This window comes from Microcebus murinus, chromosome 22, assembly GCF_040939455.1.
Source record: "Microcebus murinus isolate Inina chromosome 22, M.murinus_Inina_mat1.0, whole genome shotgun sequence".
In the NCBI taxonomy this organism is placed as follows: Eukaryota; Metazoa; Chordata; class Mammalia; order Primates; family Cheirogaleidae; genus Microcebus; species Microcebus murinus.
This window is the reverse complement of record NC_134125.1, coordinates 23,505,226-23,533,102: the sequence shown is the minus strand read 5'-3', so window position 1 is coordinate 23,533,102 and position 27,877 is coordinate 23,505,226. Positions and strand designations below refer to the sequence as shown.

The following is a 27,877-nucleotide window of genomic DNA, read 5'->3' as shown; positions in this document are numbered from 1 at the left end:
GGGCCAACACCCCCCACATCCCACACAGACACCTCCCCCTCACGTGCATCAGCTCACACTGCGTTCCCAAACTGGATGCGTGGAACTGGGATCCTGCAGAGTGTTATGGGTCTTCTGAGTGTGGTCAAGGGGATCCACATGATTTGGGAAAGGCTGGGTTTCATCATATGAAACTATGTCACTACAGCAGGTCTCGTCAGTGTGTGCACATAGCCAATGTACATTGTGCAAGTCTGAGTGACTCCCCTGTGTGTGCACTTTGCACACCATGTAATGACCTTGTGTTGACCGCACAACTACGGACCGTTCAAGGGTGGAACTCTTCTGACCGGTCCCCCGTGGTAAACAGGGAATTTCAGCTTCTTTCCCGCTGGGATGGTGGCCTTGACTCAGGGTCCCTTTCCCTGTGGTCTCTGCATCTAGCCCACAGCTGGGCTCTTGCGTCCCTCTGGTTTCTCCGGATGCCTCTCTCAGGGCTGCGCCTGTCCCTCTCACAGGGTCCTCCCGCCTTCCCAGGACCCCCTAGCCTGGAACAGCCTCCTGCTCTGGATCCGGGCGCACACTGGTGGGCAGAGCTCACCGGGTCCCTGGTGGCTTCTGGACGGGCGTGGGACCACAGGGAGGTGGTGTCTCATGGAGAGTGGCCCCCGCTCCTGGGCTGTGACCCTTCACCCCACAGAAGCAAACAGACACAGACGGGGCACGGTAGACACGTGGCGGGGCCAGGCCTAGGTCTGTGTTGAGGACAAAGAGAGTGCCTGTGGGAACCTCCTGGTCTGAGCGGGTCCCGGCCCCGGGTTGAAGGGGACAGAGGAGAGTGGGGAGAGGGCTGTCTGGCTGAGGCAGGCCCTGCTGGGTGAAGCCCCAGGGAGGCCGAGAGCATCTCCCCTGGGCTACGTTCCCCTGGGTGCCAGGGTTCTCCCAAGAGCGCATTGAAATCGAGGGAGAAGCGTCAACTTAAACATGAGCAGAGAAGTAATGAGATGGAGCAGGATTTCTGATTGACAACGAGGATATTTATTGAGGGTTCATCGGGTGCAGGGCAGGGGGGGGATGAGCTGGGAGGGAGGGGAGGCCCCTCCCCTGGGCCCCTGCAGCTCCAGGCCCCGAGGGCGGTGGGGCCGGGGCCTAAGCACACTCTGCAGGGGCCACTGTCTTCTCCACGGTGCTGCCTTCGTGCGTGACCTGGCAGCTGAACCTGCCGCCAGCTTTCCACTGGGCGGGGGACAGGCTCAGGTAGCTGCTGGCCGCGTACTTGCCGTTGCTCTGTTTCGAGGCCTGGGTGGTCTCCACGCCCTGGGTGACGGCGCTGCCGTCTGCCTTCCAGGCCACGCTGACGGCGCCCGGGTAGAAGTCACTCATCAGACACACCAGTGTGGCCTTGTTGGCTTCGATCTCCTCAGAGGAGGGCGGGAACAGAGTGACCGAGGGGGCGGCCTTGGGCTCACCTGTGAGGTGGGGAAGGGCAGAGGTCAGAGGCCTGTGTCCACCTGGGGAGACCCTGACCCCAGGGTGTGAGGAGTCACTCTGGTCACCAAGCCCAGGTCAGGGCACCTGGTGCAGGGGCTGGGGGTGGGGGTCTACATCAGGAGGTAGGTCAGGCTGTTTTCAGGATCTCCTTGTCTGTCCCGGGAACCCCAGAGTCTGGGGCTGCCCGTCCCTGTCCTGAGCCCTCCCTGGGCCTTGGCCTCCCTCCCAGACAGCCGGCCCTGTACGTCCTCTGGCTGCTCCTGCCACCCGGACAGGCCTTCAAGGACTTGTCTGTCACCTGAGCACATGACCTGAGGGTTAGACTCTCCCTTGGGGCAGGTAGGGGACAATGTGACCTGACTCTTCTCTCTGAGGGACTCTGGATCCTTTGCCCGTCAGGCCTGCTATGCCCAGCTCTGAGTCCTGGGGACTTTCTATGGGGTCAGAGCCGGGCGGGGAGCACAGCGGGAGCCTGTCTGCTGTTCCTGAGTGTCTCTCACTCCACAGGCTGTGCTGGTGTCACCCCCATGGCACCTGGTCACAGCAGCAGAGGTTTCTCACTGTGAACTGTCCTCTGTCTCTGGGACTCGGGGGTGGGAGGGCTTGTGTCCCGAGGAGCCCCAGGGACCCACCTTTCCCTCCCCTCCTCCCCTGAGGGACCTTCGCCTGCCCCCTGCACACAGAGCCTCCTCTCCTGCTCCCTCCCGGGGCTTCCCTGAGTCCCAGGCTGGCTCAGAGCTCTGCCGTGTCAGCCCTGAGGCCCTGGCAGCCCCCACCTCCCATGTCTTTCCTGGCCTTGACCCTGAGTCCCACAGCCCAGGGGACCTGGCCCTGAGCCTCAGATCTTGGTTCCCTAGCCTCGGCCTTGAGGGTTCTGGGTCCTTCTAACGTCTCCGAGGTGGTCACTCCCTCCCTATGTCCTGTTTCCTCCTCCCCATGTTATTGGGCTAATTGACCCCACAGACAAAGCAGGTCTGACAGGGGCCTGGATGGGGGAGGAGAGAATGGAACAATTCCTAGCCACACAACATATTTCCACAGACAGACCTACAGACAGACAGGGACCCAGACAAAGAGACAGAGAGACAATTCACTCTGACCAAGTCACCAGCTCCAGAACCTGGCTCTGGGTCCGAGGGGCAGGGGTGAGGCGTTCAGGGGACTGAGCCGGCAGGGGCTGTGATCACCCCACGGCTGGGTGATGATATTAGCTTGACCCCAGGTTGACACAAGATAAGACAAAACAGCAAAAACAGCACAAAAGTGCCTAAAACCTTGAGGAGAACGGGGAGGGAGGAGGAAGAAGACACTCACCTAGGACGGTCAGCTTGGTTCCACTGCCGAACACATCACACTGTGACACAGGCTTGCACAAAAACCCTCCCTGAGACCACTACCCCCTGCCACCAGCTGCAGCTGTGAGGGAGCAGGGTCACTGCCCCAGGTGGCATCTGCTCCGCAGGGGGACGACACAGCCCCACCCTCACCCCACAGCTAACGGGACATTTGACATCCTGTGACCAGCAGCAGAATCCCTGATACCAAGATTCCTAAAGGAAGTTGACTTGGCTTTTCCCACGGACCATCTGCCCGGAAGAGAAATGACTTCCTTGGAGGGCGTTTGTGTCCCTAAGGAGTAAATTTTTGTGGAAGGGGACAGCTGGTCTCCCCTCAGCAGATTTGACCAATGTCTATTCCGTGGTGAGACCACTGGGTGACATATGGTGTCCTCTTTCCCCCAGGGAAGGACATATTTTCCTGGAGTGTAGTGTCCCGGGAACCTTCCTATGACCTCGGCCCTGACTGCAGGGGTGTCAGCCCCACCTTCCCTGGGTTGTCCTGGTTGTCATGGGCCTGGCCCAGGAGGCCTGGCTGGTCCCTGTGGGAAATGCCAGCGTCATCGTACAGGCTGACCTGGGAGCCTGCCCTTTGTCCCCTCCATCCTGTCTCATGGCAGGAGGTGCAGGTGTGTGGTGGCCATCGTAGACTCATTGCAATGTGACACATGAGCCAGGGTGTGGACTGAGGCCGACAATGTCACATCCCACTTAGGGAAGCATGATCAGTGGCTGATCCAGGGGTGGCCCAGGATAGGGTCATCAGGAGGTGGAATATGTTGTCACCCCAGGAAGCAAGAGCCATGGAAGTCCCCTGGGGTCATGAAAGTGGTCCCAGGTGGCACCACAGGACACTTCAGTTGGGCGGAAGTCCATGATTTGTAGCCTGCTTGTCATCACCCATGTGGCCCGATGTCATCGTCATTAAAACGGAGACGGTGGATTCCAACACATCTATTTCACACATGTGTTTAACACATCTAGTTACGTGACCTGTCTCCTTATTTCCAGCTCAGCACCACGGCATCGCCACTCGCTCACCTGCAGGCTGCGGGTCACCTGCTCTCTCTGTGCAGAGTGTTTCTTTCCTAGACAAGAAACGCACCCTGGGTGTCTGGACTGCGCCTGGGACCCTCCCTTCATGACCGGGCTGCCATTCTCAGGACAATGACGTGACCAGAATTGTTGAATCTCCTCATTCCTGCTCATCAGGCTCAGCTAATGTCACTGAACGCCTGGCGGCCACCATGGGCGTCTTTGCTGGAGGTGGCCGGACTTCTGGGGAAGCAGGTTTGGCACCGTCCAGCCTGAGCCCATGAGGTCTCAGGGCGGCAGACGCACTCTGCAGGGAAAGCGCAAGCAGACGGGGCGCTGGGTTCCGGCTCGGGGGGCCGAGGCTGCGTCCGGCCCTGGGGCCGTCCCGGGAGCTGCTCTGGGCTCCTGGGGCTGCTGCGCTGGCAGAAAACGCCAGAGCGAGCTGGGAGACTCCCCCAGGCGACACCAGGCCTGACACACATGCACCTGTTGCCGATTCAAACCTTGTCGGGCCTCATATGTCAATGGAAAACCCGCAAAATGACACCAGCCCCAGTGCACAAGGGAGTCAACACGCTGTGGCATTGCCGAGGGATTCCATGAGACCTGGATGACTTTTGATATTAAGGAATTACTGACACTTTCTGTCTATGTGTGGCAATAGTTAATTTCTTTTCAGGTCCATATCTTTTCAGGACAGACGTGGAATATTTACAGGTGAAATGCTTTTCAATACGGACTGAGGGAGGTGACATTCTGAGTTGGGGTCAGATATCTGTGAGTCGCTCCCTATGTGGCCGTGATGGGACACTGGGGTCACTATTACTCCGTCCTCTCTTAGTTTTATTTCCACTTTCCCCACAGCACAAACCTGTGGCGCAGTAAAAGGAGGCCGCTGTTGGGGCAGCAGGTGGGGATGGGCGGCCTCTGGCATGAGGCCAGCAGGACTATGGGACTGGCGCTCCCGAGTGTCAGATGTAACGTGTGTGAAGTGGGCTGACACAAGTGCTGGACAGGAGAACCCTTCAGCCTCATTGTCACCTGGAGCCTGGGCTATGGGGCAGGGGTGGCCATGACGGGGACCAAGGGGACCACATTCACTGCCCGCTGTGACTTTAGACCTCTCTGGGGTCACGGTCTCCGACACAGGAGAAATGTCACTGGCCCACGTACGGAATGGGCGTTCACTGATTGTCCAGGGAGGCAGGGGCAGGATCAGTCCTTACAGATTGTGTCCTTGGCCTGCTCAGTCACTCAGGTGTCTTCCCTGATGAGCTGATGGCAGAGTCAGGGTGGCTGCGAGCCCCCAGGACACTGAGGGCCTGCAGAGATGGCTGGAACCTCCACATCGCCTGCTGTCAGGGCCCCTGGGTCGAGTGCGTCTGTGACATCAGGCAGCAGGTGCACGTGTGGTGGGGGCGGCTGAGGCGCAGGGAGGGGGGGAGGCAGTGGGGCGGGGGCGGGGGTGCGGGGCAGAGGGTGTCGGGTGCTGAGTCCCCATGGAACCTGACGTTGACTTAGCTCTCTGCCCCCACTGATCTGCCCCAACCTGGTATCACTCGGCCCTCACAACTCCCCAAGTTGCTCCCACTGACCTGCTCAGGCAAGCAGCGGGTGCCCACCCTATGCTGGGTCGGTGCCTCTTCTCATATGTTCCATGTCCCCGTGTCCTCCCTCCTCTCATGCAGCCTCCATAATCCCAGGCTCCAGCCACAAACCGACCACAACCCGGGTCTTTGCAGGCCTGGTGTCAGTGGCTCAGGTTCCCAGGACTGGGATTCCAGCTGCATGCTAGTGGTGACCTGGAGCCTGGCCAGGGCCAACACCCACCACATCCCACACAGACACCTCCCCCTCACGTGCATCAGCTCACACTGCGTTCCCAAACTGGATGCGTGGAACTGGGATCCTGCAGAGTGTTATGGGTCTTCTGAGTGTGGTCAAGGGGATCCACATGATTTGGGAAAGGCTGGGTTTCATCATATGAAACTATGTCACTACAGCAGGACTCGTCAGTGTGTGCACATAGCCAATGTACATTGTGCAAGTCTGAGTGACTCCCCTGTGTGTGCACTTTGCACACCATGTAAAGACCTTGTGGTGACTGCACAACTACGGACCGTTCAAGGGTGGAACTCTTCTCACCGGTACCCCGTGGTAAACAGGGAATTTCAGCTTCTTTCCTGCTGGGATGGTTGCCTTGACTCAGGGTGCCTTTCCCTGTGGTCTCTGCATCTAGCCCACATCTGGGCTCTTGCGTCCCTCTGGTTTCTCCGGATGCCTCTCTCAGGGCTTCGCCCGTCCCTCTCACAGGGTCCTCCCGCCTTCCCGGGACTCCCTAGCCAGGAACAGCCTCCTGCTCTGGATCCGGGAGCACACTGGTGGGCAGAGCTCACCCAGGTCCCTGGTGGCTTCCGGACGGGCGTGGGACCACAGGGAGGTGGTGTCTCATGGAGAATGGCCCCCGCTCCTGGGCTGTGACCCTTCACCCCACAGAAGCAAACAGACACAGACGGGGCACGGTAGACACTCGGCGGGGCCAGGCCTAGGTCTGTGTTGAGGACAAAGAGAGTGCCTGTGGGAACCTCCTGGTCTGAGCGGGTCCCGGCCCCGGGTTGAAGGGGACAGAGGAGAGTGGGGAGAGGGCTGTCTGGCTGAGGCAGGCCCTGCTGGGTGAAGCCCCAGGGAGGCCGAGAGCATCTCCCCTGGGCTACGTTCCGCCTGGGTGCCAGGGTTCTCCCAAGAGCGCTTTGAGATCGTGGGAGAAGCATCAATTTAAACATGAGACAGGAAGTAATGAGATGGAGCAGGATTTCTGATTGACAACGAGGATATTTATTAGGGGTTCATCGGGTGCAGGGCAGGGGGGGGATGAGCTGGGAGGGAGGGGAGGCCCCTGCCCTGGGCCCCTGCAGCTCCAGGCCCCGAGGGCGGTGGGGCCGGGGCCTAAGCACACTCTGCAGGGGCCACTGTCTTCTCCACGGTGCTGCCTTCGTGCGTGACCTGGCAGCTGAACCTGCCGCCAGCTTTCCACTGGGCGGGGGACAGGCTCAGGTAGCTGCTGGCCGCGTACTTGCCGTTGCTCTGTTTCGAGGCCTGGGTGGTCTCCACGCCCTGGGTGACGGCGCTGCCGTCTGCCTTCCAGGCCACGCTGACGGCGCCCGGGTAGAAGTCACTCATCAGACACACCAGTGTGGCCTTGTTGGCTTGGAGCTCCTCAGAGGAGGGCGGGAACAGAGTGACCGAGGGGGCGGCCTTGGGCTGACCTGTGAGGTGGGGAAGGGCAGAGGTCAGAGGCCTGTGTCCACCTGGGGAGCCCCTGACCCCAGGGTGTGAGGAGTCACTCTGGTCACCAAGCCCAGGTCAGGGCACCTGGTGCAGGGGCTGGGGGTGGGGGTCTACATCAGGAGGTAGGTCAGGCTGTTTTCGGAATCTCCTTGTCTGTCCCGGGAACCCCAAAGCCTGGGGCTGCCCGTCCCTGTCCTGAGCCCTCCCTGGGCCTTGGCCTCCCTCCCAGACAGCCGGCCCTCTACGTCCTCCGGCTGCTCCTGCCACCCGGACGGGCCTTCAAGGACTTGTATGTCCCCTGAGCACATGACCTGAGGGTTAGACTCTCTAAGGGTTCTGGTCCAGGACAATTCTGACCTGATTCTTCTGTCTGAAGGATTCTGGATCCTTTGCCCTTAAGCCTGCTATGCCCAGCTCTGAGTCCTGGGGACTTTCTATGGGGTCAGAGCCGGGCGGGGAGCACAGAGGGAGCCTGTCTGCTGTTCCTGAGTATCTCTCACTCCACAGGCTGTGCTGGTGTCACCCCCATGGCACCTGGTCACAGTAGCAGAGGTTTCTCACTGTGAACTGTCCTCTGTCTCTGGGACTCGGGGGTGGGAGGGCTTGTGTCCCGAGGAGCCCCAGGGACCCACCTTTCCCTCCCCTCCTCCCCTGAGGGACCTTCGCCTGCCCCCTGCACACAGAGCCTCCTCTCCTGCTCCCTCCCGGGCTTCCCTGAGTCCCAGGCTGGCTCAGAGCTCTGCCCTGTCAGCCCTGAGGCCCTGGCAGCCCCCACCTCCCATGTCTTTCCTGGCCTTGACCCTGAGTCCCACAGCCCAGGGGACCCGGCCCTAAGCCTCAGAACTGTGGTTCCCCAGCCTCGGCCCTGAGGGTTCCGGGTCCTTCTAAGGTCTCCCAGGTGGTCACTCCCTCCGTATGTCCTGTTTCTTCCTCACCATGTTATTGGGCTAATTGACCCCACAGACAAAGCAGGTCTGACAGGGGCCTGGATGGGGGAGGAGAGAATTGAACAATTCCTAGCCACACAACGTATGTCCACAGACAGACCTACAGACAGACAGGGACCCAGACAAAGAGACAGATACTATTCACTCTGACCAGGTAACCAGCTCCAGTACCCTGGCTCTGGGTCCGAGGGGCAGGGGTGAGGTGTTCAGGTAACTGAGCCGGCAGGGGCTGAGATCACCCCACGGCTGGGTGCAGATACTAGCTTGACTCTAGGTTGACACAAGATCAGACAAAACAGCAAAAACAGCACAAAAGTGCCTAAAACCTTGAGGAGAACGGGGAGGGAGGGGGAAGAAGACACTCACCTAGGACGGTCAGCTTGGTTCCACCGCCGAACACCCAACACTGTGACACAGGCTCGTACAAAAACCCTCCCTGAGACCCCTACCCCCTGCCACCAGCTGCAGCTGTGTGGAACTAGGGTCAATACCCCAGGTGGCATCTGCTCAGCAGGGGACCAACACAGCCACACCCTCACCCCACAACTATCGGGACATTTGACATCCTTGACTAGCAGCAGAATCCCCGATACCAAGATTCCCGAAGGAAGTTGGGTTGAGTTTTCCCACGGACCATGTGCCCCGAAGAGAAATGAATTCCTTGGAGGGCATTTGTGTCCCTAAGGAGTAAATTTTTGTGGAAGCGGACAGCTGGTCTCCTCTCAGCAGATTGACACATCTCTATTCCGTGGTGAGACCACTGGGTGACATATGGTGTCCTCTTCCCCCCAGGGAAGGACATATTTTCCTGGAGTTTAGAGTCCCGGGAACCTTCCTATGACCTCGGCCCTGACTGCAGGGATGTCAGCCCCACCGTCCCTGGGTTGTCCTGTGGTCATGGGCCTGGCCCAGGAGGCCTGGCTGGTCCCTGTGGGAAATGCCAGCGTCATCGTACAGGCTGACCTGGGAGCCTGCCCTTTGTCCCCTCCATCCTGTCTCATGGCAGGAGGTGCAGGTGTGTGGTGGCCATCGTAGACTCATTGCAATGTGACACATGAGCCAGGCTGTGGACTGTGACCGACAATGTCACATCCCACTTAGGGAAGCATGATCAGTGGCTGATCCAGGGGTGGCCCAGGATAGGGTCATCAGGAGGTAGAATATGTTGTCACCCCAGGAAGCAAGAGCCATGGAAGTCCCCTGGGGTCATGAAAGTGGTCCCAGGTGGCACCACAGGACACTTCAGTTGGGCGGAAGTCCATGATTTGTAGCCTGCTTGTCATCACCCATGTGGCCCGATGTCATCGTCATTAAAACGGAGACGGTGGATTCCAACACATCTATTTCACACATGTGTTTAACACATCTAGTTACGTGACCTGTCTCCTTATTTCCAGCTCAGCACCACGGCATCGCCACTCGCTCACCTGCAGGCTGCGGGTCACCTGCTCTCTCTGTGCAGAGTGTTTCTTTCCTAGACAAGAAACGCACCCTGGGTGTCTGGACTGCGCCTGGGACCCTCCCTTCATGACCGGGCTGCCATTCTCAGGACAATGACGTGACCAGAATTGTTGAATCTCCTCATTCCTGCTCATCAGGCTCAGCTAATGTCACTGAACACCTGGCGGCCACCATGGGCGTCTTTGCTGGAGGTGGCCGGACTTCTGGGGAAGCAGGTTTGGCACCGTCCAGCCTGAGCCCCATGAGGTCTCAGGGCGGCAGACGCACTCTGCAGGGAAAGCGCAAGCAGACGGGGCGCTGGGTTCCGGCTCGGGGGGCCGAGGCTGCGTCCGGCCCTGGGGCCGTCCCGGGAGCTGCTCTGGGCTCCTGGGGCTGCTGCGCTGGCAGAAAACGCCAGAGTGAGCTGGGAGACTCCCCCAGGCGACACCAGGCCTGACACACATGCACCTGTTGCCGATTAAACCTTGTCGAGCCTCATATGTCAATGGAAAACCCGCAAAATGACACCAGCCCCAGTGCACAAGGGAGTCAACACGCTGTGGCATTGCCGAGGGATTCCATGAGACCTGGATGACTTTTGATATTAAGGAATTACTGACACTTTCTGTCTATGTGTGGTAACAGTTAATTTATTTCCAGGTCCATATCTATTCAGGACAGACGTGGAATATTTACAGGTGAAATGCTTTTCAATACGGACTGAGGGAGGTGACATTCTGAGTTGGGGTCAGATATCTGTGAGTCGCTCCCTATGTGGCCGTGATGGGACACTGGGGTCACTATTACTCCGTCCTCTCTTAGTTTTATTTCCACTTTCCCCACAGCACAAACCTGTAGCGCAGTAAAAGGAGGCCGCTGTTGGGGCAGCAGGTGGGGATGGGCGGCCTCTGGCATGAGGCCAGCAGGACTATGGGACTGGCGCTCCCGAGTGTCAGATGTAACGTGTGTGAAGTGGGCTGACACAGGTGCTGGACAGGAGAACCCTTCAGCCTCATTGTCACCTGGAGCCTGGGCTATGGGGCAGGGGTGGCCATGACGGGGACCAAGGGGACCACATTCACTGCCCGCTGTGACTTTAGACCTCTCTGGGGTCACAGTCTCCGACACAGGAGAAATGTCACTGGCCCACGTACGGAATGGGCGTTCACTGATTGTCCAGGGAGGCAGGGGCAGGATCAGTCCTTACAGATTGTGTCCTTGGCCTGCTCAGTCACTCAGGTGTCTTCCCTGATGAGCTGATGGCAGAGTCAGGGTGGCTGCGAGCCCCCAGGACACTGAGGGCCTGCAGAGATGGCTGGAACCTCCACATCGCCTGCTGTCAGGGCCCCTGGGTCGAGTGCGTCTGTGACATCAGGCAGCAGGTGCACGTGTGGTGGGGGCGGCTGAGGCGCAGGGAGGGGGGGAGGCAGTGGGGCGGGGGCGGGGGTGCGGGGCAGAGGGTGTCGGGTGCTGAGTCCCCATGGAACCTGACGTTGACTTAGCTCTCTGCCCCCACTGATCTGCCCCAACCTGGTATCACTCGGCCCTCACAACTCCCCAAGTTGCTCCCACTGACCTTCTCAGACAAGCAGTGGGTGCCCACCCTATGCTGGGTCGGTGCCTCTTCTCATATGTTCCACGTCCCCATGTCCTCCCTCCTCTCATGCAGCCTCCGTAATCCCAGGCTCCAGCCACAAACCGACCACAACCCGGGTCTTTGCAGGCCTGGTGTCAGTGGCTCAGGTTCCCAGGACTGGGATTCCAGCTGCATGCTAGTGGTGACCTGGAGCCTGGCCAGGGCCAACACCCCCCACATCCCACACAGACACCTCCCCCTCACGTGCATCAGCTCACACTGCGTTCCCAAACTGGATGCATGGAACTGGGATCCTGCAGAGTGTTATGGGTCTTCTGAGTGTGGTCAAGGGGATCCACATGATTTGGGAAAGGCTGGGTTTCATCATATGAAACTATGTCACTACAGCAGGTCTCGTCAGTGTGTGCACATAGCCAATGTACATTGTGCAAGTCTGAGTGACTCCCCTGTGTGTGCACTTTGCACACCATGTAATGACCTTGTGTTGACCGCACAAGTACGGACCGTTCAAGGGTGGAACTCTTCTGACCGGTCCCCCGTGGTAAACAGGGAATTTCAGCTTCTTTCCTGCTGGGACGGTGGCCTTGACTCAGGGTCCCTTTCCCTGTGGTCTCTGCATCTAGCCCACAGCTGGGCTCTTGCGTCCCTCTGGTTTCTCCGGATGCCTCTCTCAGGGCTGCGCCCGTCCCTCTCACAGGGTCCTCCCGCCTTCCCAGGACCCCCTAGCCTGGAACAGCCTCCTGCTCTGGATCCGGGCGCACACTGGTGGGCAGAGCTCACCGGGTCCCTGGTGGCTTCTGGACGGGCGTGGGACCACAGGGAGGTGGTGTCTCATGGAGAGTGGCCCCCGCTCCTGGGCTGTGACCCTTCACCCCACAGAAGCAAACAGACACAGACGGGGCACGGTAGACACGTGGCGGGGCCAGGCCTAGGTCTGTGTTGAGGACAAAGAGAGTGCCTGTGGGAACCTCCTGGTCTGAGCGGGTCCCGGCCCCGGGTTGAAGGGGACAGAGGAGAGTGGGGAGAGGGCTGTCTGGCTGAGGCAGGCCCTGCTGGGTGAAGCCCCAGGGAGGCCGAGAGCGTCTCCCCTGGGCTACGTTCCCCTGGGTGCCAGGGTTCTCCCAAGAGCGCATTGAAATCGAGGGAGAAGCGTCAACTTAAACATGAGAGGAGAAGTAATGAGATGGAGCAGGATTTCTGATTGACAACGAGGATATTTATTGAGGGTTCATCGGGTGCAGGGCAGGGGGGGGATGAGCTGGGAGGGAGGGGAGGCCCCTCCCCTGGGCCCCTGCAGCTCCAGGCCCCGAGGGCGGTGGGGCCGGGGCCTAAGCACACTCTGCAGGGGCCACTGTCTTCTCCACGGTGCTGCCTTCGTGCGTGACCTGGCAGCTGAACCTGCCGCCAGCTTTCCACTGGGCGGGGGACAGGCTCAGGTAGCTGCTGGCCGCGTACTTGCCGTTGCTCTGTTTCGAGGCCTGGGTGGTCTCCACGCCCTGGGTGACGGCGCTGCCGTCTGCCTTCCAGGCCACGCTGACGGCGCCCGGGTAGAAGTCACTCATCAGACACACCAGTGTGGCCTTGTTGGCTTGGAGCTCCTCAGAGGAGGGCGGGAACAGCGTGACCGAGGGGGCGGCCTTGGGCTGACCTGTGAGGTGGGGAAGGGCAGAGGTCAGAGGCCTGTGTCCACCTGGGGAGACCCTGACCCCAGGGTGTGAGGAGTCACTCTGGTCACCAAGCCCAGGTCAGGGCACCTGGTGCAGGGGCTGGGGGTGGGGGTCCACATCAGGAGGTAGGTCAGGCTGTTTTCAGAATCTCCTTGTCTGTCCCGGGAACCCCAGAGCCTGGGGCTGCCCGTCCCTGTCCTGAGCCCTCCCTGGGCCTTGGCCTCCCTCCCAGACAGCCGGCCCTCTATGTCCTCTGGCTGCTCCTGCCACCCGGACAGGCCTTCAAGGACTTGTCTGTCACCTGAGCACATGACCTGAGGGTTAGACTCTCCCTTGGGGCAGGTAGGGGACAATGTGACCTGACTCTTCTCTCTGAGGGACTCTGGATCCTTTGCCCTTAAGCCTGCTATGCCCAGCTCTGAGTCCTGGGGACTTTCTATGGGGTCAGAGCCGGGGCGGGGAGCACAGCGGGAGCCTGTCTGCTGTTCCTGAGTGTCTCTCACTCCACAGGCTGTGCTGGTGTCACCCCCATGGCACCTGGTCACAGCAGCAGAGGTTTCTCACTGTGAACTGTCCTCTGTCTCTGGGACTCGGGGGTGGGAGGGCTTGTGTCCCGAGGAGCCCCAGGGACCCACCTTTCCCTCCCCTCCTCCCCTGAGGGACCTTCGCCTGCCCCCTGCACACAGAGCCTCCTCTCCTGCTCCCTCCCGGGGCTTCCCTGAGTCCCAGGCTGGCTCAGAGCTCTGCCCTGTCAGCCCTGAGGCCCTGGCAGCCCCCACCTCCCATGTCTTTCCTGGCCTTGACCCTGAGTCCCACAGCCCAGGGGACCTGGCCCTGAGCCTCAGATCTTGGTTCCCTAGCCTCGGCCTTGAGGGTTCTGGGTCCTTCTAACGTCTCCGAGGTGGTCACTCCCTCCCTATGTCCTGTTTCCTCCTCCCCATGTTATTGGGCTAATTGACCCCACAGACAAAGCAGGTCTGACAGGGGCCTGGATGGGGGAGGAGAGAATGGAACAATTCCTAGCCACACAACATATTTCCACAGACAGACCTACAGACAGACAGGGACCCAGACAAAGAGACAGAGAGACAATTCACTCTGACCAAGTCACCAGCTCCAGAACCTGGCTCTGGGTCCGAGGGGCAGGGGTGAGGCGTTCAGGGGACTGAGCCGGCAGGGGCTGTGATCACCCCACGGCTGGGTGATGATATTAGCTTGACCCCAGGTTGACACAAGATAAGACAAAACAGCAAAAACAGCACAAAAGTGCCTAAAACCTTGAGGAGAACGGGGAGGGAGGAGGAAGAAGACACTCACCTAGGACGGTCAGCTTGGTTCCACCGCCGAACACACCACACTGTGACACAGGCTCACACAAAAACCCTCCCTGAGACCACTACCCCCTGCCACCAGCTGCAGCTGTGAGGGAGCAGGGTCACTGCCCCAGGTGGCATCTGCTCCGCAGGGGGACGACACAGCCCCACCCTCACCCCACAGCTAACGGGACATTTGACATCCTGTGACCAGCAGCAGAATCCCTGATACCAAGATTCCTAAAGGAAGTTGACTTGGCTTTTCCCACGGACCATCTGCCCGGAAGAGAAATGACTTCCTTGGAGGGCGTTTGTGTCCCTAAGGAGTAAATTTTTGTGGAAGGGGACAGCTGGTCTCCCCTCAGCAGATTTGACCAATGTCTATTCCGTGGTGAGACCACTGGGTGACATATGGTGTCCTCTTTCCCCCAGGGAAGGACATATTTTCCTGGAGTGTAGTGTCCCAGGAACCTTCCTATGACCTCGGCCCTGACTGCAGGGGTGTCAGCCCCACCTTCCCTGGGTTGTCCTGGTTGTCATGGGCCTGGCCCAGGAGGCCTGGCTGGTCCCTGTGGGAAATGCCAGCGTCATCGTACAGGCTGACCTGGGAGCCTGCCCTTTGTCCCCTCCATCCTGTCTCATGGCAGGAGGTGCAGGTGTGTGGTGGCCATCGTAGACTCATTGCAATGTGACACATGAGCCAGGGTGTGGACTGAGGCCGACAATGTCACATCCCACTTAGGGAAGCATGATCAGTGGCTGATCCAGGGGTGGCCCAGGATAGGGTCATCAGGAGGTGGAATATGTTGTCACCCCAGGAAGCAAGAGCCATGGAAGTCCCCTGGGGTCATGAAAGTGGTCTCAGATTGCACCACAGGACACTTCAGTTGGGCGGAAGTCCATGATTTGTAGCCTGCTTGTCATCACCCATGTGGCCCGATGTCATCGTCATTAAAACGGAGACGGTGGATTCCAACACATCTATTTCACACATGTGTTTAACACATCTAGTTACGTGACCTGTCTCCTTATTTCCAGCTCAGCACCACGGCATCGCCACTCGCTCACCTGCAGGCTGCGGGTCACCTGCTCTCTCTGTGCAGAGTGTTTCTTTCCTAGACACGAAACGCACCCTGGGTGTCTGAACTGCGCCTGAGCCCTCCCTTCATGACCGGGCTGCCATTCTCAGGACAATGACGTGACCAGAATTGTTGAATCTCCTCATTCCTGCTCATCAGGCTCAGCTAATGTCACTGAACGCCTGGCGGCCACCATGGGAGTCTTTGCTGGAGGTGGCCGGACTTCAGGGGAAGCAGGTTTGGCACCGTCCAGCCTGAGCCCATGAGGTCTCAGGGCGGCAGACGCACTCTGCAGGGAAAGCGCAAGCAGACGGGGCGCTGGGTTCCGGCTCGGGGGGCCGAGGCTGCGTCCGGCCCTGGGGCCGTCCCGGGAGCTGCTCTGGGCTCCTGGGGCTGCTGCGCTGGCAGAAAACGCCAGAGTGAGCTGGGAGACTCCCCCAGGCGACACCAGGCCTGACACACATGCACCTGTTGCCGATTCAAACCTTGTCGGGCCTCATATGTCAATGGAAAACCCGCAAAATGACACCAGCCCCAGTGCACAAGGGAGTCAACACGCTGTGGCATTGCCGAGGGATTCCATGAGACCTGGATGACTTTTGATATTAAGGAATTACTGACACTTTCTGTCTATGTGTGGCAATAGTTAATTTCTTTTCAGGTCCATATCTTTTCAGGACAGACGTGGAATATTTACAGGTGAAATGCTTTTCAATACGGACTGAGGGAGGTGACATTCTGAGTTGGGGTCAGATATCTGTGAGTCGCTCCCTATGTGGCCGTGATGGGACACTGGGGTCACTATTACTCCGTCCTCTCTTAGTTTTATTTCCACTTTCCCCACAGCACAAACCTGTAGCGCAGTAAAAGGAGGCCGCTGTTGGGGCAGCAGGTGGGGATGGGCGGCCTCTGGCATGAGGCCAGCAGGACTATGGGACTGGCGCTCCCGAGTGTCAGATGTAACGTGTGTGAAGTGGGCTGACACAAGTGCTGGACAGGAGAACCCTTCAGCCTCATTGTCACCCGGAGCCTGGGCTATGGGGCAGGGGTGGCCATGACGGGGACCAAGGGGACCACATTCACTGCCCGCTGTGACTTTAGACCTCTCTGGGGTCACGGTCTCCGACACAGGAGAAATGTCACTGGCCCACGTACGGAATGGGCGTTCACTGATTGTCCAGGGAGGCAGGGGCAGGATCAGTCCTTACAGATTGTGTCCTTGGCCTGCTCAGTTACTCAGGTGTCTTCCCTGATGAGCTGATGGCAGAGTCAGGGTGGCTGTGAGCCCCCAGGACACTGAGGGCCTGCAGAGATGGCTGAAACCTCCACATCGCCTGCTGTCAGGGCCCCTGGGTCGAGTGCGTCTGTGACATCAGGCAGCAGGTGCACGTGTGGTGGGGGCGGCTGAGGCGCAGGGAGGGGGGGAGGCAGTGGGGCGGGGACGGGGGTGCGGGGCAGAGGGTGTCGGGTGCTGAGTCCCCATGGAACCTGATGTTGACTTAGCTCTCTGCCCCCACTGATCTGCCCCAACCTGGTATCACTCGGCCCTCACAACTCCCCAAGTTGCTCCCACTGACCTCAGGCAAGCAGTGGGTGCCCACCCTATGCTGGGTCGGTGCCTCTTCTCATATGTTCGCCGTCCCCGTGTCCTCCCTCCTCTCATGCAACCTCCGTAATCCCAGGCTCCAGCCACAAACCGACCATAACCCGGGTCTTTGCAGGCCTGGTGTCAGTGGCTCAGGTTCCCAGGACTGGGATTCCAGCTGCATGCTAGTGGTGACCTTGATCCTGGCCAGGGCCAACACCCACCACATCCCACACAGACACCTCCCCCTCACGTGCATCAGCTCACGCTGCGTTCCCAAACTGGATGCGTGGAAACTGGGATCCTGCAGAGTGTTATGGGTCTTCTGAGTGTGGTCAAGGGGATCCACATGATTTGGGAAAGGCTGGGTTTCATCATATGAAACTATGTCACTACAGCAGGTCTCGTCAGTGTGTGCACATAGCCAATGTACATTGTGCAAGTCTGAGTGACTCCCCTGTGTGTGCACTTTGCACACCATGTAATGACCTTGTGGTGACCGCACAACTACGGACCGTTTAAGGGTGGAACTCTTCTCACCAGTCCCCCATGGTAAACAGGGAATTTCAGCTTCTTTCCTGCTGGGACGGTGGCCTTGACTCAGGGTCCCTTTCCCTGTGGTCTCTGCATCTAGCCCACAGCTGGGCTCTTGCGTCCCTCTGGTTTCTCCGTATGTCTCTCTCAGGGCTTCGCCCGTCCCTCTCACAGGGTCCTCCCGCCTTCCCAGGACCCCCTGGCCAGGAACAGCCTCCTGCTCTGGATCCGGGAGCACACTGGTGGGCAGAGCTCACCCGGGTCCCTGGTGGCTTCTGGACAGGCGTGGGACCACAGGGAGGTGGGGTCTCATGGAGAATAGCCCTCGCTCCTGGGCTGTGACCCTTCACCCCACAGAAACAGACGGGTTACGCTAGACACTCGGCGGGGCCAGGCCTAGGTCTGTGTTGAGGACAAAGAGAGTGCCTGTGGGAACCTCCTGGTCTGAGCGGGTCCCGGCCCTGGGTTGAAGGGGACAGAGGAGAGTGGGGAGAGGGCTGTCTGGCTGAGGCAGGCCCTGCTGGGTGAAGCCCCAGGGAGGCCGAGAGCGTCTCCCCTGGGTTACGTTCCCCTGGGTGCCAGGGTTCTCCCAAGAGAGCATTGAGATCGTGGGAGAAGCATCAACTTAAACATGAGCAGAGAAGTAATGAGATGGAGCAGGATTTCTGATTGACAACGAGGATATTTATTGAGGGTTCATCGGGTGCAGGGCAGGGGGGGGATGAGCTGGGAGGGAGGGGAGGCCCCTCCCCTGGGCCCCTGCAGCTCCAGGCCCCGAGGGCGGTGGGGCCGGGGCCTAAGCACACTCTGCAGGGGCCACTGTCTTCTCCACAGTGCTGCCTTCGTGCGTGACCTGGCAGCTGAACCTGCCGCCAGCTTTCCACTGGGCGGGGGACAGGCTCAGGTAGCTGCTGGCCGCGTACTTGCCGTTGCTCTGTTTCGAGGCCTGGGTGGTCTCCACGCCCTGGGTGACGGCGCTGCCGTCTGCCTTCCAGGCCACGCTGACGGCGCCCGGGTAGAAGTCACTCATCAGACACACCAGTGTGGCCTTGTTGGCTTGGAGCTCCTCAGAGGAGGGCGGGAACAGAGTGACCGAGGGGGCGGCCTTGGGCTGACCTGTATGGGCAGGGGAAGGATGTTTCTCCGAGCCATAGTTGGGTGTTTTTCGTCCACCCCTTCTGTAGTCTTGGTGACTATTCACATCGTGGCCGTCTGTATACCCAGGACACACCTTCCCTCCTGTGTCTATCCCCTCTTCCCACTGGTGCCTCCTGGAGAGCCGGCAGCCCCGCACCCTCCTAGAAGCCATTCCCATGTCATCGCTCAAGGTGACCTGACCACCCACTCCCCGCTGTAGCCTCAGTTTCCCCATGTTCTGGCGCAGGCTGTACTCCCTCCTCCCAGGCTCTGGGGTCTGAGTTTGGAATCTGGCCCTGACCTCCGAATCCCTCAGCCCCAGACCCAGGACCCCCCAGGACTTTATTCTTCCTGTGTCCAGAGCCTCTTCTGCGATCTAGGGGGTCCCCGCCGGGCCAGCAGGACCGCCCTGGCTCCGTGTGGGGAAGCTCCGACCCTGAACCCAGTGCCTGGTGCGGCCTGGAGCCTCCTGTCCCCTCGGGCACCAGGCTCTGGCCCAGCCCGGCCCACTGGGCTCTCCTGGGGAGTGGGCTCCAGCCGGCCAGCCGCGCTCTTCTGAGGCTCCACCGCCTCCCCGTCCCCCAGCCTGACCCCAGCACCCTTCACCCTGGCTGTGTTCTCGGGGCCCCAGGACACGGCTGCTGCAGGACCCCTGGGCACCTCGGATGACTCCTGGCTTTACCGGCAGCCATGGGGCTCTCTGTGCACCATCCACCCCGTCACCTCCTGAGTCTAAGGTGCCCTTTGAGCTTCCTCAGACGGACCATGAGCAGGTGGGACTCCAGGCCCAGGGTGACGGGCTCTGGGGACAGCCGAGCCTCTGCCCCGAGGGGCCCACTCCTTTCTGCCGCCCATCCTGCGAGGGCTGGACTCTGGTCACCTCGCCCAGGCTGACCCGTCTCTCTGTGTCCCGGCTGTCCTCATGGCCCAGCAGAGGCCAGAGAACTGCAGCCTAGACCCGGGGCGCTCTCTGCATCCTCCACTTGTCTCCCCCAGCGTGACCCCTGCACCTGTGTCCCTGGCCCCTGGTGCCTCCTCAGCCTGCACGGGCATCCAGCCCTCAGTCAGACCCTGGGGTCTTGGGGACTGTCTCCAATGCCGCCGCAGTGGCCCTCGTCCGAACTGGCCTCTGCCGCCCACTCGGGCACCTGCGCCGGGAGCGGAAGGAGCCCCTCCCTGGCCAGCCCAGCCGGCGGGACAGGGCCCCGGCAACGTTGAACCCCATGGTGGCGGCTCCTGCTGTTGGGCCCTCCCTGCTGGTTACTCCGAGACCAACCCGCCCCCCAGACCCCATGGAGAAAGGTGAGGGTCAGCCCTGAAGGCTGGGGAGGGGAGAGGGAAGGAGCCCGGGAGGGAGAAAACAGACTTTCCAGAGACAGCAGAGGAGGGGACAGGCTGGGAAGGTTGTGAGAGCCACTTACCTAGGATGGTGAGCTGGGTCCCGCGGCCGAAGATATACCACAGTGACTGAGGCTCAGACCAAAACCCGCGGGGCCAGCACCTGGCGCCCGCCCCCCGGGGGCTGGGCTGGAGCAGGAACCTGCTGGGCGTGACGGGCACAGGGCGGGGCTGTGACAAGGCCCAGGGGAGGTGTGTGACCCTGGGAGTGTCCCTGTGCCTGTCGCCTGCCAGAGGCAGTTGCTGCCCTTGGCCTTGGCGTCACCCCAGGGAGTGTCCCCCTTTGAGGCTGTCAGTGCAGATGGCAATGCTAGGCACGGCAGGTGCTCAGTGAGTCCCCAGTGACGCGTCCTCTCAGGCAGCTGTGCAGTGTGGCAGAGGGCGTGCTCGGCGGCTCAGACCTGCCCGGCCTCTCCTGGCCTCATTGCAAGGGCCTCTGAGTCTTCCTCTCCCACACGTCCCTGAGGTCCAGCCAGGCCCAGGCCGGCTTCTTCCCTGGACGGAGGTCACCGGGTCCCTCCTGACTCAAGTGGAGCATCCTCTCTTTTCATTTGTACCCAGAGACAACGTCAGTCCCAGCTTGTTCATGAAACATTCTCTGATCTCTCACACCACTCTTTCCATCCATCCATCCATTTGTCTACCCATCTTTTTATTTATTCAACTGTCTGTGTATCCATCTGTCAGACAGCCAGACAGCCAGCCATCAACCTGTCCATCCATCCAACAATGACTACCAAGCACCCACCTGTGCCGGGCACTGTTATGCATGTTGGCACTTGGCAGGGTCCATCTCCCTGGTTCTCAATCCCGTTTCTCCCTGACCAATAAATCCTTTGTCCCAGACAAGTCTGCTTCCTCCCCAGTCCCCTGTGTCTCTGCAAGAGGTCCCTCTTTCTCATCATTTTCCCCTCCTTGGCTTCTGACATCCCTCACTGTTCTCCTTGGCTTTCCTTTCCCAGGCCCATCCTGGGGCCTCCTCTCCTGTCCTCTGCCTCCAACCTTCACTGTGCCCTCCCACACCTGCCCAGGGCTCTCAGATCCCTACTTCCAGCTCACCTGTCTTCTTGCCTCCAGATTCACACACACTCTGCCTCCTCAACCGGCCTCTGCTGGACTGCCCCACAGCCACCTCCAACTCAACAGGCCCCAACTCAACTCCTCATCTCCCTGCAAACTCACTCCCCCACACAGTTTTCATTTCAGCAATTTCTCTGCAAGCCAGAGGCCTGGAGTCATCCCAGAATGCTTTCCCCTCTGTGCCCTAGACATCCTACCACAACACAAGATGCCATTAAAATACTTGCGAGAAAAGACAAAACACCCAAGCCACACTCTAGAGTTGGGGATGGCAAGAATCCTCAAGTTTTGCCAAATCTGTTTTTTGTCTCCCAAGATAATTTCTTTACATTGGAAGATACCCATTGCAATGAGGCCAGCAATTTTCCACCTTAGCAACAAGTTGTATTTAACACATGCACATAAGATTTTCATAACAGAATTTAATATAATATATAGTAACAAATTCAATACTTGTTTCTGATTTAAAGAAAGCAAACACCTAGCCTTTTATTAAGCTATTGAAGGAAACTTCCTCAACTTGATTAAGACACCTCCTCAACCTTACAGCCACCTTCATACTTAAAGGTGAAACATTTAAGAGTCAGTAACAAGGCAAAGTTGCCTACTTTTACTTTTATTTAATATATTTATTCTACAGATTCTAGCCCATGAAATGAGTTAAAGGGAAAAAAGGAGGTGTGAGTATTAGGAAAAAGGAGAAAATTGTTCTTTGCAAATGATGTGATAGTCAACAAAAACAAAAACAAGACAACCACCACTGAGAATAATCAGCTGATGAACTATTAGAACTAATACGAGAGTTAAAGTGGCTGGATACAAGAGCAACATACAAAAGTCAATAGGTTTCTCTGCTACCTAAGCAATAACCATTTAGAATATGAAATTGGGGGATAATTTATAACTTCAATAAAATTATATTTTAAAACCTTAGAAAAAACACCTTAGGAATAAACAACATAAAATGTACAATATTTGCATCAATAAAATATAAAACCACTTGACTAACGGACGTAATAGAAAAGTGAGTGAACATCACGTTCCTGGACAAAAATGCTGAGCATTGTAAAGATATCAGTTCTTCTCACATTAATCACATATCCCATCAAATTACAAACACAACACCAAATGAATAATTTTTGAAAATTAGGAAACTTATTCTGAAGTACAACAGTAAGAATGACGGCAAATAGATGTGAATATTTTGGGAAACAGTGATAACGATGGATTCTTCCCCTCCCAGATATCAAAACATACCATAAAGCTCAAATAATTAAAACAAGGTAGATGCAGGAATAAATCGATAGATCCAGAGAACCACAGAGAGAATGTGAAATAAACCAGTAATATAGTATTTGATAACAGGTACATTGGTATTCAACAAATGTGCAACGATTGGCCTTCCATTTGGGAAATAAGGTTCCATTTTCATGTACACAAAAATAAATTACAGATGAAGTAAAAAAAAAAAAAGGAAAACCCAACGGAACACCAAACCAATAAAAGTACCAGGATAAAATAGAAAAATGATTTTATAACCTTGAAATAAAGAGGACCTTCCTACACATGGCATGGATCACAGAAACCATAAAGAAAAGGTTAAACCAATCAGACATGTAAAAATTAACAACCTCTTAAATGTGAAAGGCTGCATAAACAAAAGACTCCTAAAACAGACCAGGAACAATATTCACAACATGTATGCTAAGCAAAAGGATTAATATCCCAAATATATTAAGAGTTTCTATAGATGTATAATGTAAGAAGATACAAGCAACTGAATGGAAAAGCAGGCAACACGACGACCAGGTAATTCACCAAAGAATAAAAATATGAAAGGTAATACATTTCACCAATGATCAAATTGACAATAAAACAATAAACACATTCTATTTTTTGTTCATCAGATGGGCAAAATAAGGACAGACCAGCAACATCCCATTATTGGCAAGGATAGGAGAGAGCTCTGTCAGTCACTGTAGTGAGTGCTTTTGGAAGCATAATCGGGCACTGCCAAGAACATCTCAAAAGCACCTTCTCTAACCCAGCAATTCCACTTTTAGGCATCTACCCAGTGGGGATACATAATGCACTTTTTATACACACACATGCACACAAACACAGGAATGTCCACTGCAGCATCTCTTGGAATTTATATATTTTTTTCATGGAAACAACGTAACTGTCCATTAATAGGTTCATGATTAAATAAATTCTAGGTCATCCAAATTTTCTTATAAAGCGAATATCAGAACATGGTGTACCCATATGAACCAATATAGAAAATGTCAGTAACAGATTGTTTAAAAAGCTGGTAATATGTAGAGTAAGACTCTATTTTTGGAAAATAAAATCCCAACACCAACTCTGTGTGTGTGTGTGAATGTTTTCAGGGACATGTACACATAGGAAAAGGTCTGGGAGTATATAAACCATGGCCAGCTCTGGGGAATAAATTGTGGGGTAAGACAGTCTTCCCCCAAAGTGGTAAGAAGCAGCACTTGCTTTTCACTTTATATAATCCTGTGCTTAATTTTTTTAAATAAAAAGCACATGTTACTGGTACATTAAAAATTATTATAGAAGATAAAAATGAAATATCTCTTCTCATGAACATTTTTATAAGACCAGAAAAATTATAAAGTTAAAATGATAAAGCTAAAATTAAAATCAGGTGAAACCGCACCAGCCAGAGACACACCATTGAAATTGTTCTAGGCTTTGGGACAGGCATTTGAAACCGCACATGTACTTTAAAAGCACAGTTGGAAGCATTCTGTTTATTAGCATCTTATCCTTATAAAAATCGATTTTTCCATATTTTAGAGATGCTTCTGAAACAGAATTCTGAAGGTTTGTGTGAGGTTCCTTAGGACAGGTGTGCAGTACTGTAATTCCTCACACCCTATTTGCACGTCATTTCCAGGCTTCTCCCCTCATTAACAGCGTTCAGCTAAGGATCCTCGTTTGTCAACCTTTGGTTACAGCTTTCATCATAGCCTCTCCCCGTGCCCCCACCAGGATAAATTCCTAGAAGTGGAATCACACAATTTAGATAAAGTCACTTTCTTTCATGGCTTGCTGCCTATTGCTGAAACGTCTGCACATCTTAAAGGCCTGTAGACAGCCCGTGAGAGCGCCCATTTCCCGGCACCGGGCACCGTCTCTTCACCTCCACTCGCCCATGTCACCGGGACCTTGGCCGAGTGTCCTCGCCACCCCTCGCCACCCGCCGCTCCCCACCTCCCCAGCCCGATCACAGCCCGGCCAATGTTTCCAAAACACGAACCAGCTCTGACGGTCCCCTACTTAGTCCGCCCAGGACTTCCCGGGCCGGACTGGGGACAAAAGCCAGCAACCCCCACCCCCGCCCCGCCGGCTTTGCGGGCGCCCCGACACCAGCCAGCGCCCCCAGATCTTCGAGACCAGCTCGGCATCCCGCCCGCACAGGGAGGGACGCTGCCTCCTTTGTGGCTCCTGAAATGGGCCACGGGTCTGTCCCCGAGACTGCACAGTCGCCTTGGTTCCGGCCCGCCCGCTCTGCCAGCCGGGCCTGGCCCCAGCAAACTCGGGGACGGAGTCCCGGAGTGGACGCCTCAGGGAGACCAAGCTACGCCCTGTGCCCTGCAGCCCTGCAGCCCTGCGCCCCGCCCCTTCTCTTGGACCTGCTGATGCGATCACAGCATTCTTTTACAGTTCTTGGGCTGTCTATGCCCATGTGCTGCGTGACCTTGGGCAGCTGGCCTCACCTCTCTGACCCTTTATCCTTGTCTGTAAAATGAGGACAACAGCAGGCAATGGCTTCTGGGGCCACTGAGAGGAAGGTTCTGCCTCTAAAATGATTAGCACCTGATGGGTGTGAATGAGCCAGTGACGATGGGCTGTTGTCACGGAGTGTCATAAATGGACCCGGAGGCTCCGTGCTTTGTCTGGGGACTTCCCACCGCACACAGAGGGGAGAGGGCTGGGGTCACAGTGAGGAGGGCCACACCGAGGCTCCCACAGACCCTCCCTCGGGACTTTGTCTTGGAGGCACCTGCACCCTGGGTGGGCTTGGGCTCCCGAGGGGCCAGTCCCAGGAGGCCACTCTGGCTACGGGGCCTTGGCTAAGGCTCTGGGGACCTGCGGACCCCAGGGAAGGCCCCGACATGTCAGCAAGAGCCCCCGCCTGGTGCTCCGGGGAGTGGCCCCTGCCCAGCGAGGGTCAGGGGCGGAGGGGCCTAATCCGGGGGGGGGGAGGGAGAAGGAGGAGGGCTGGGCACCCTGCATGGACAGTGGCCACCAGCTGCGAGGACAAGGACATCCCGCCTCCATTTCTGCCCCACTCGGAGGACTAGGGGCAGGACAGGGAGGCGCCAGCCTTGGTGCAGAATTTAAGGGGCCCCAGAAAACTCAGGAGTCAAGATAAACAGTATTTTAATATGATATTGAAATAAAAATGAATTCGAACAAGTCCCTGATGGACGAAATATCAAACGCTTTAGAGCCGGGGTCTGCCCAGGCCCCCTCTGGGTTAACCTTCCTTCTCACCCCAGCTGGTCTCCCCGTGGGCCGCCCATTCCCGGCTCCGGCCACTGGACCTCGCGCCTCCCCGACCTCACCCCCGAGTCTCTCGTCCCTTACCTGCTCCACGGGATCCGCAGGCTGGACCGGCTGCTTCCCGCCCGGCTCCGAGGTGCCTCCCTGGAGGACAGGAAGCCGTGGGTGCCCACGGCCAAGCCCAGCAGCAGCAGGGGCCAGCGCAGCCTGGGGCCGTGGCCCGGTCCCTTGGGGGCGTCACAGCCCACCTGGCCCTTCCCGAGCCTCAGGTTTAAAGGCACCTGTGGCCTGACTTGCGGCATGGGCTCCCTGGAGCGGGACACCCTTTTCCCTCTCGCTGGCAGCAGCTGTCCCAATGTGCCCTGGTCCAGGTGGCCCTATTCTTGCCCTGGACTGGCCCTGGTCTCTGTTCCCAGTGTGGCCCCTTCCAGGTTCCATGGCTGTTGGCCCTGGGGGTCTCTCCCAGAGGGACATCTACCAACCGCTCTGCTGTGGTTGGGATCCAGGCTCAACTGATGCCAGCCACAGCTGCCAGCCTAGCTCCGCCCCCGGGGCCCTGGGTGGGCACACCTGACCCGCCCTCCTCCCCAGTTCCCCAAGGGCGCCCCAGGTCTGTGAGCAACTCCCTGAGGATGGGGGGGCACGGAGAAGTGTCCAGCGGAACAGGAGTCCCCGAGGGCTTGAGCTCAGGGCTGGGGCTACGGCTCCTCTTCTGATCAGTTCCCCAGGCAGGACCCTGCAGGCTGCACTCTGGCCACACAGGACTGCCACTTCCTCGGCTGGGTTGGCCAAGCCTGGCCAGCTCCCCTCTGGCCCTCTCTTGAGTCAGGCAAGGGCCCTGCAGGGAGTGATTCTATATCCTTCAAGCAAGGAGTAGTGGTGAAACCATGCATGTGGAGTCCAGTTACCTCTGGGCCTCAGTTTCCTTATCTGCAAAATGGGGAGAGAGTTTTTCTGCAGTAGGGAGATTACAAGGATAAATGAAACCGTGTGTTTGCTAAGTGCCCAGCAGGTGTTGAACAAATTCTGGCTCCCTTTTTGCCCTCCTCTTACTTTGGGGTTCAGAACAACTCTTGGGGTGTCCTTGGGGAAGTGTCCCTGTCTTACAGGTGAGAAAATGAAGGTCTAGAGAAGATGACTGCAGGGTCCAAGGTCAACCCTGGATTTGGGGGCAAGGTGAGCTGGAATTTAGGGGTGAGCCAGTCCCTGGCATTTCTAGTCCTCTGTGTACCTGGAAGCCTTGTGCCTGGCTCTGGAGGGAGCCGGGGCTTGAGCTCTGTTCGGTGGAGCAGCAGGAGATGGCTGGGCAGGTGCTTTGGGCTGGGTCTGTTCTGAAGCCCGGGAATACAGTACACACTGTAATGACAACGGTGCTGTGTGGCGCTGGCTGAGTGCTGTCCAAGCCCTAACGCTGGGAGCGGAGATTACTCGCCACCCACCCCCGCCCATGTGAGATGCAGAAACTGATGTGCAGGCAGAGTCCTTGCTTTCTTGATGCCACCTGGCCAAGCGGTGGCAGGGCCGGAGTTGGACTCAGAGGCCTGGCCCCTGCACAACACCAGGGGGTGCTTTGTTGATGATGCCTCAGCTCTCCATCCATGGGGGAGCACGCTGCTCCGTGCACGGGGAAAACCCAAAGCCCAGAGCTAAGCACACAGTAGCTGCTCAATTAAACAAGAACTGAATTTGGTGAACAGAGCTTTCTTCTGCCTCATTTGCCCCCTGGTGTCCTTGGGGCTCTGTTACCTCCCCCAGCTCCCACTCTTCCTGGTGGCCCTGGGGCCCACTGTACAAATGTCTGAGTGGATCCTCAGGCCCCCGTACCCTGATGAGAAAGGCCCCTGCTCTGCCGCTGTACAGAACTGCAGTGGGGTCTGTCCTCTCGATTCCCTGTTGCTTTTTCTGCCACAAAATCTGAAGTACGTCTCTCAGGTTCGGGTCTTCAGCCCTCTAGGGGTTCTGGCAACTCTAACCGGCGCCTGCCAGGTCCTGCCAAAGTGAATTTCCTGGGAGGCCCTTTGAAAGCTGCTTGGCTCACATTTTGATTCAGATATTTTTCAACTTTCTGGCTAACCTTGGTGACAATCAGTGCCGCTATTTTCATGGGATGTGGTGACAGAAACAGCCCGGGCCTTCATGTCAGCGATACCGACTGCAGCTGTTGGGAGACAGTGATCTGCCGTGGATCTTCTGTCCCTCCAGCAAAGGTCGCCTTTCTTCCAGATTGTCTTTTTCCAGATGTTTGTGCAGTGAACGACCTTGGAAAGCACAGATAGTGTCTGCCATTGGAGCAAAGAGCAGGCATGCTATTGTCCAGTATAAAAGATTTGGGGTCCCCAAGCTCAGGTGTGCAGATGTCACCTGGTCCTCTTTGCGTTGCCTTGTGGAATTGGTGCAAGACACTGCTGATTCGTGGGCAGTGGCGATTACG

General features: G+C 57.4%; 2 protein-coding genes, 1 pseudogene and 1 gene segment (V, D, J or C); all 4 read right to left on the bottom strand.

Moving 5' to 3' along the window:
• Positions 1–994: 994 nt before the first annotated feature.
• Positions 995–27,877, bottom strand: part of LOC105879363 (immunoglobulin lambda-1 light chain-like) — a 215,853-nt gene continuing 188,970 nt past the window's right edge. Inside the window, exons 3-4 of the mRNA XM_075996729.1 lie at positions 2,785–2,820; positions 995–1,448 (exon numbers count right to left, since the gene is read on the bottom strand). Of these exons, the coding sequence (XP_075852844.1) occupies positions 1,129–1,448; positions 2,785–2,820 (356 nt within the window). The 3' untranslated portion in view covers positions 995–1,128. The remainder of the gene's footprint in view (positions 1,449–2,784; positions 2,821–27,877) is intronic.
• Positions 6,655–9,027, bottom strand: LOC142863533 (immunoglobulin lambda constant 6-like). The segment is given in 3 exon segments: positions 6,655–7,108; positions 8,444–8,522; positions 8,932–9,027. Coding segments are annotated over 3 exon segments (495 nt in total).
• The window catches only part of LOC105862512 (immunoglobulin lambda-1 light chain-like), a 190,389-nt pseudogene continuing 174,820 nt past the window's right edge, over positions 12,309–27,877 (bottom strand).
• LOC105882024 (immunoglobulin lambda-1 light chain-like) overlaps positions 17,955–27,877 on the bottom strand; it is a 273,592-nt gene continuing 263,669 nt past the window's right edge. Inside the window, exons 1-3 of one of the 2 annotated variants that reach the window (XM_012784097.3) lie at positions 25,531–25,763; positions 19,851–19,969; positions 17,955–18,408 (exon numbers count right to left, since the gene is read on the bottom strand). In XM_012784097.3, coding sequence (XP_012639551.2) covers positions 18,089–18,408; positions 19,851–19,969; positions 25,531–25,748 — 657 coding nt within the window. In that variant the 5' untranslated portion in view covers positions 25,749–25,763 and the 3' untranslated portion in view covers positions 17,955–18,088. Of the gene's footprint in view, positions 18,409–19,850; positions 19,970–25,530; positions 25,764–27,877 lie in introns of those variants that run through there. The other variant, XM_075996730.1, reaches the window with a different exon arrangement.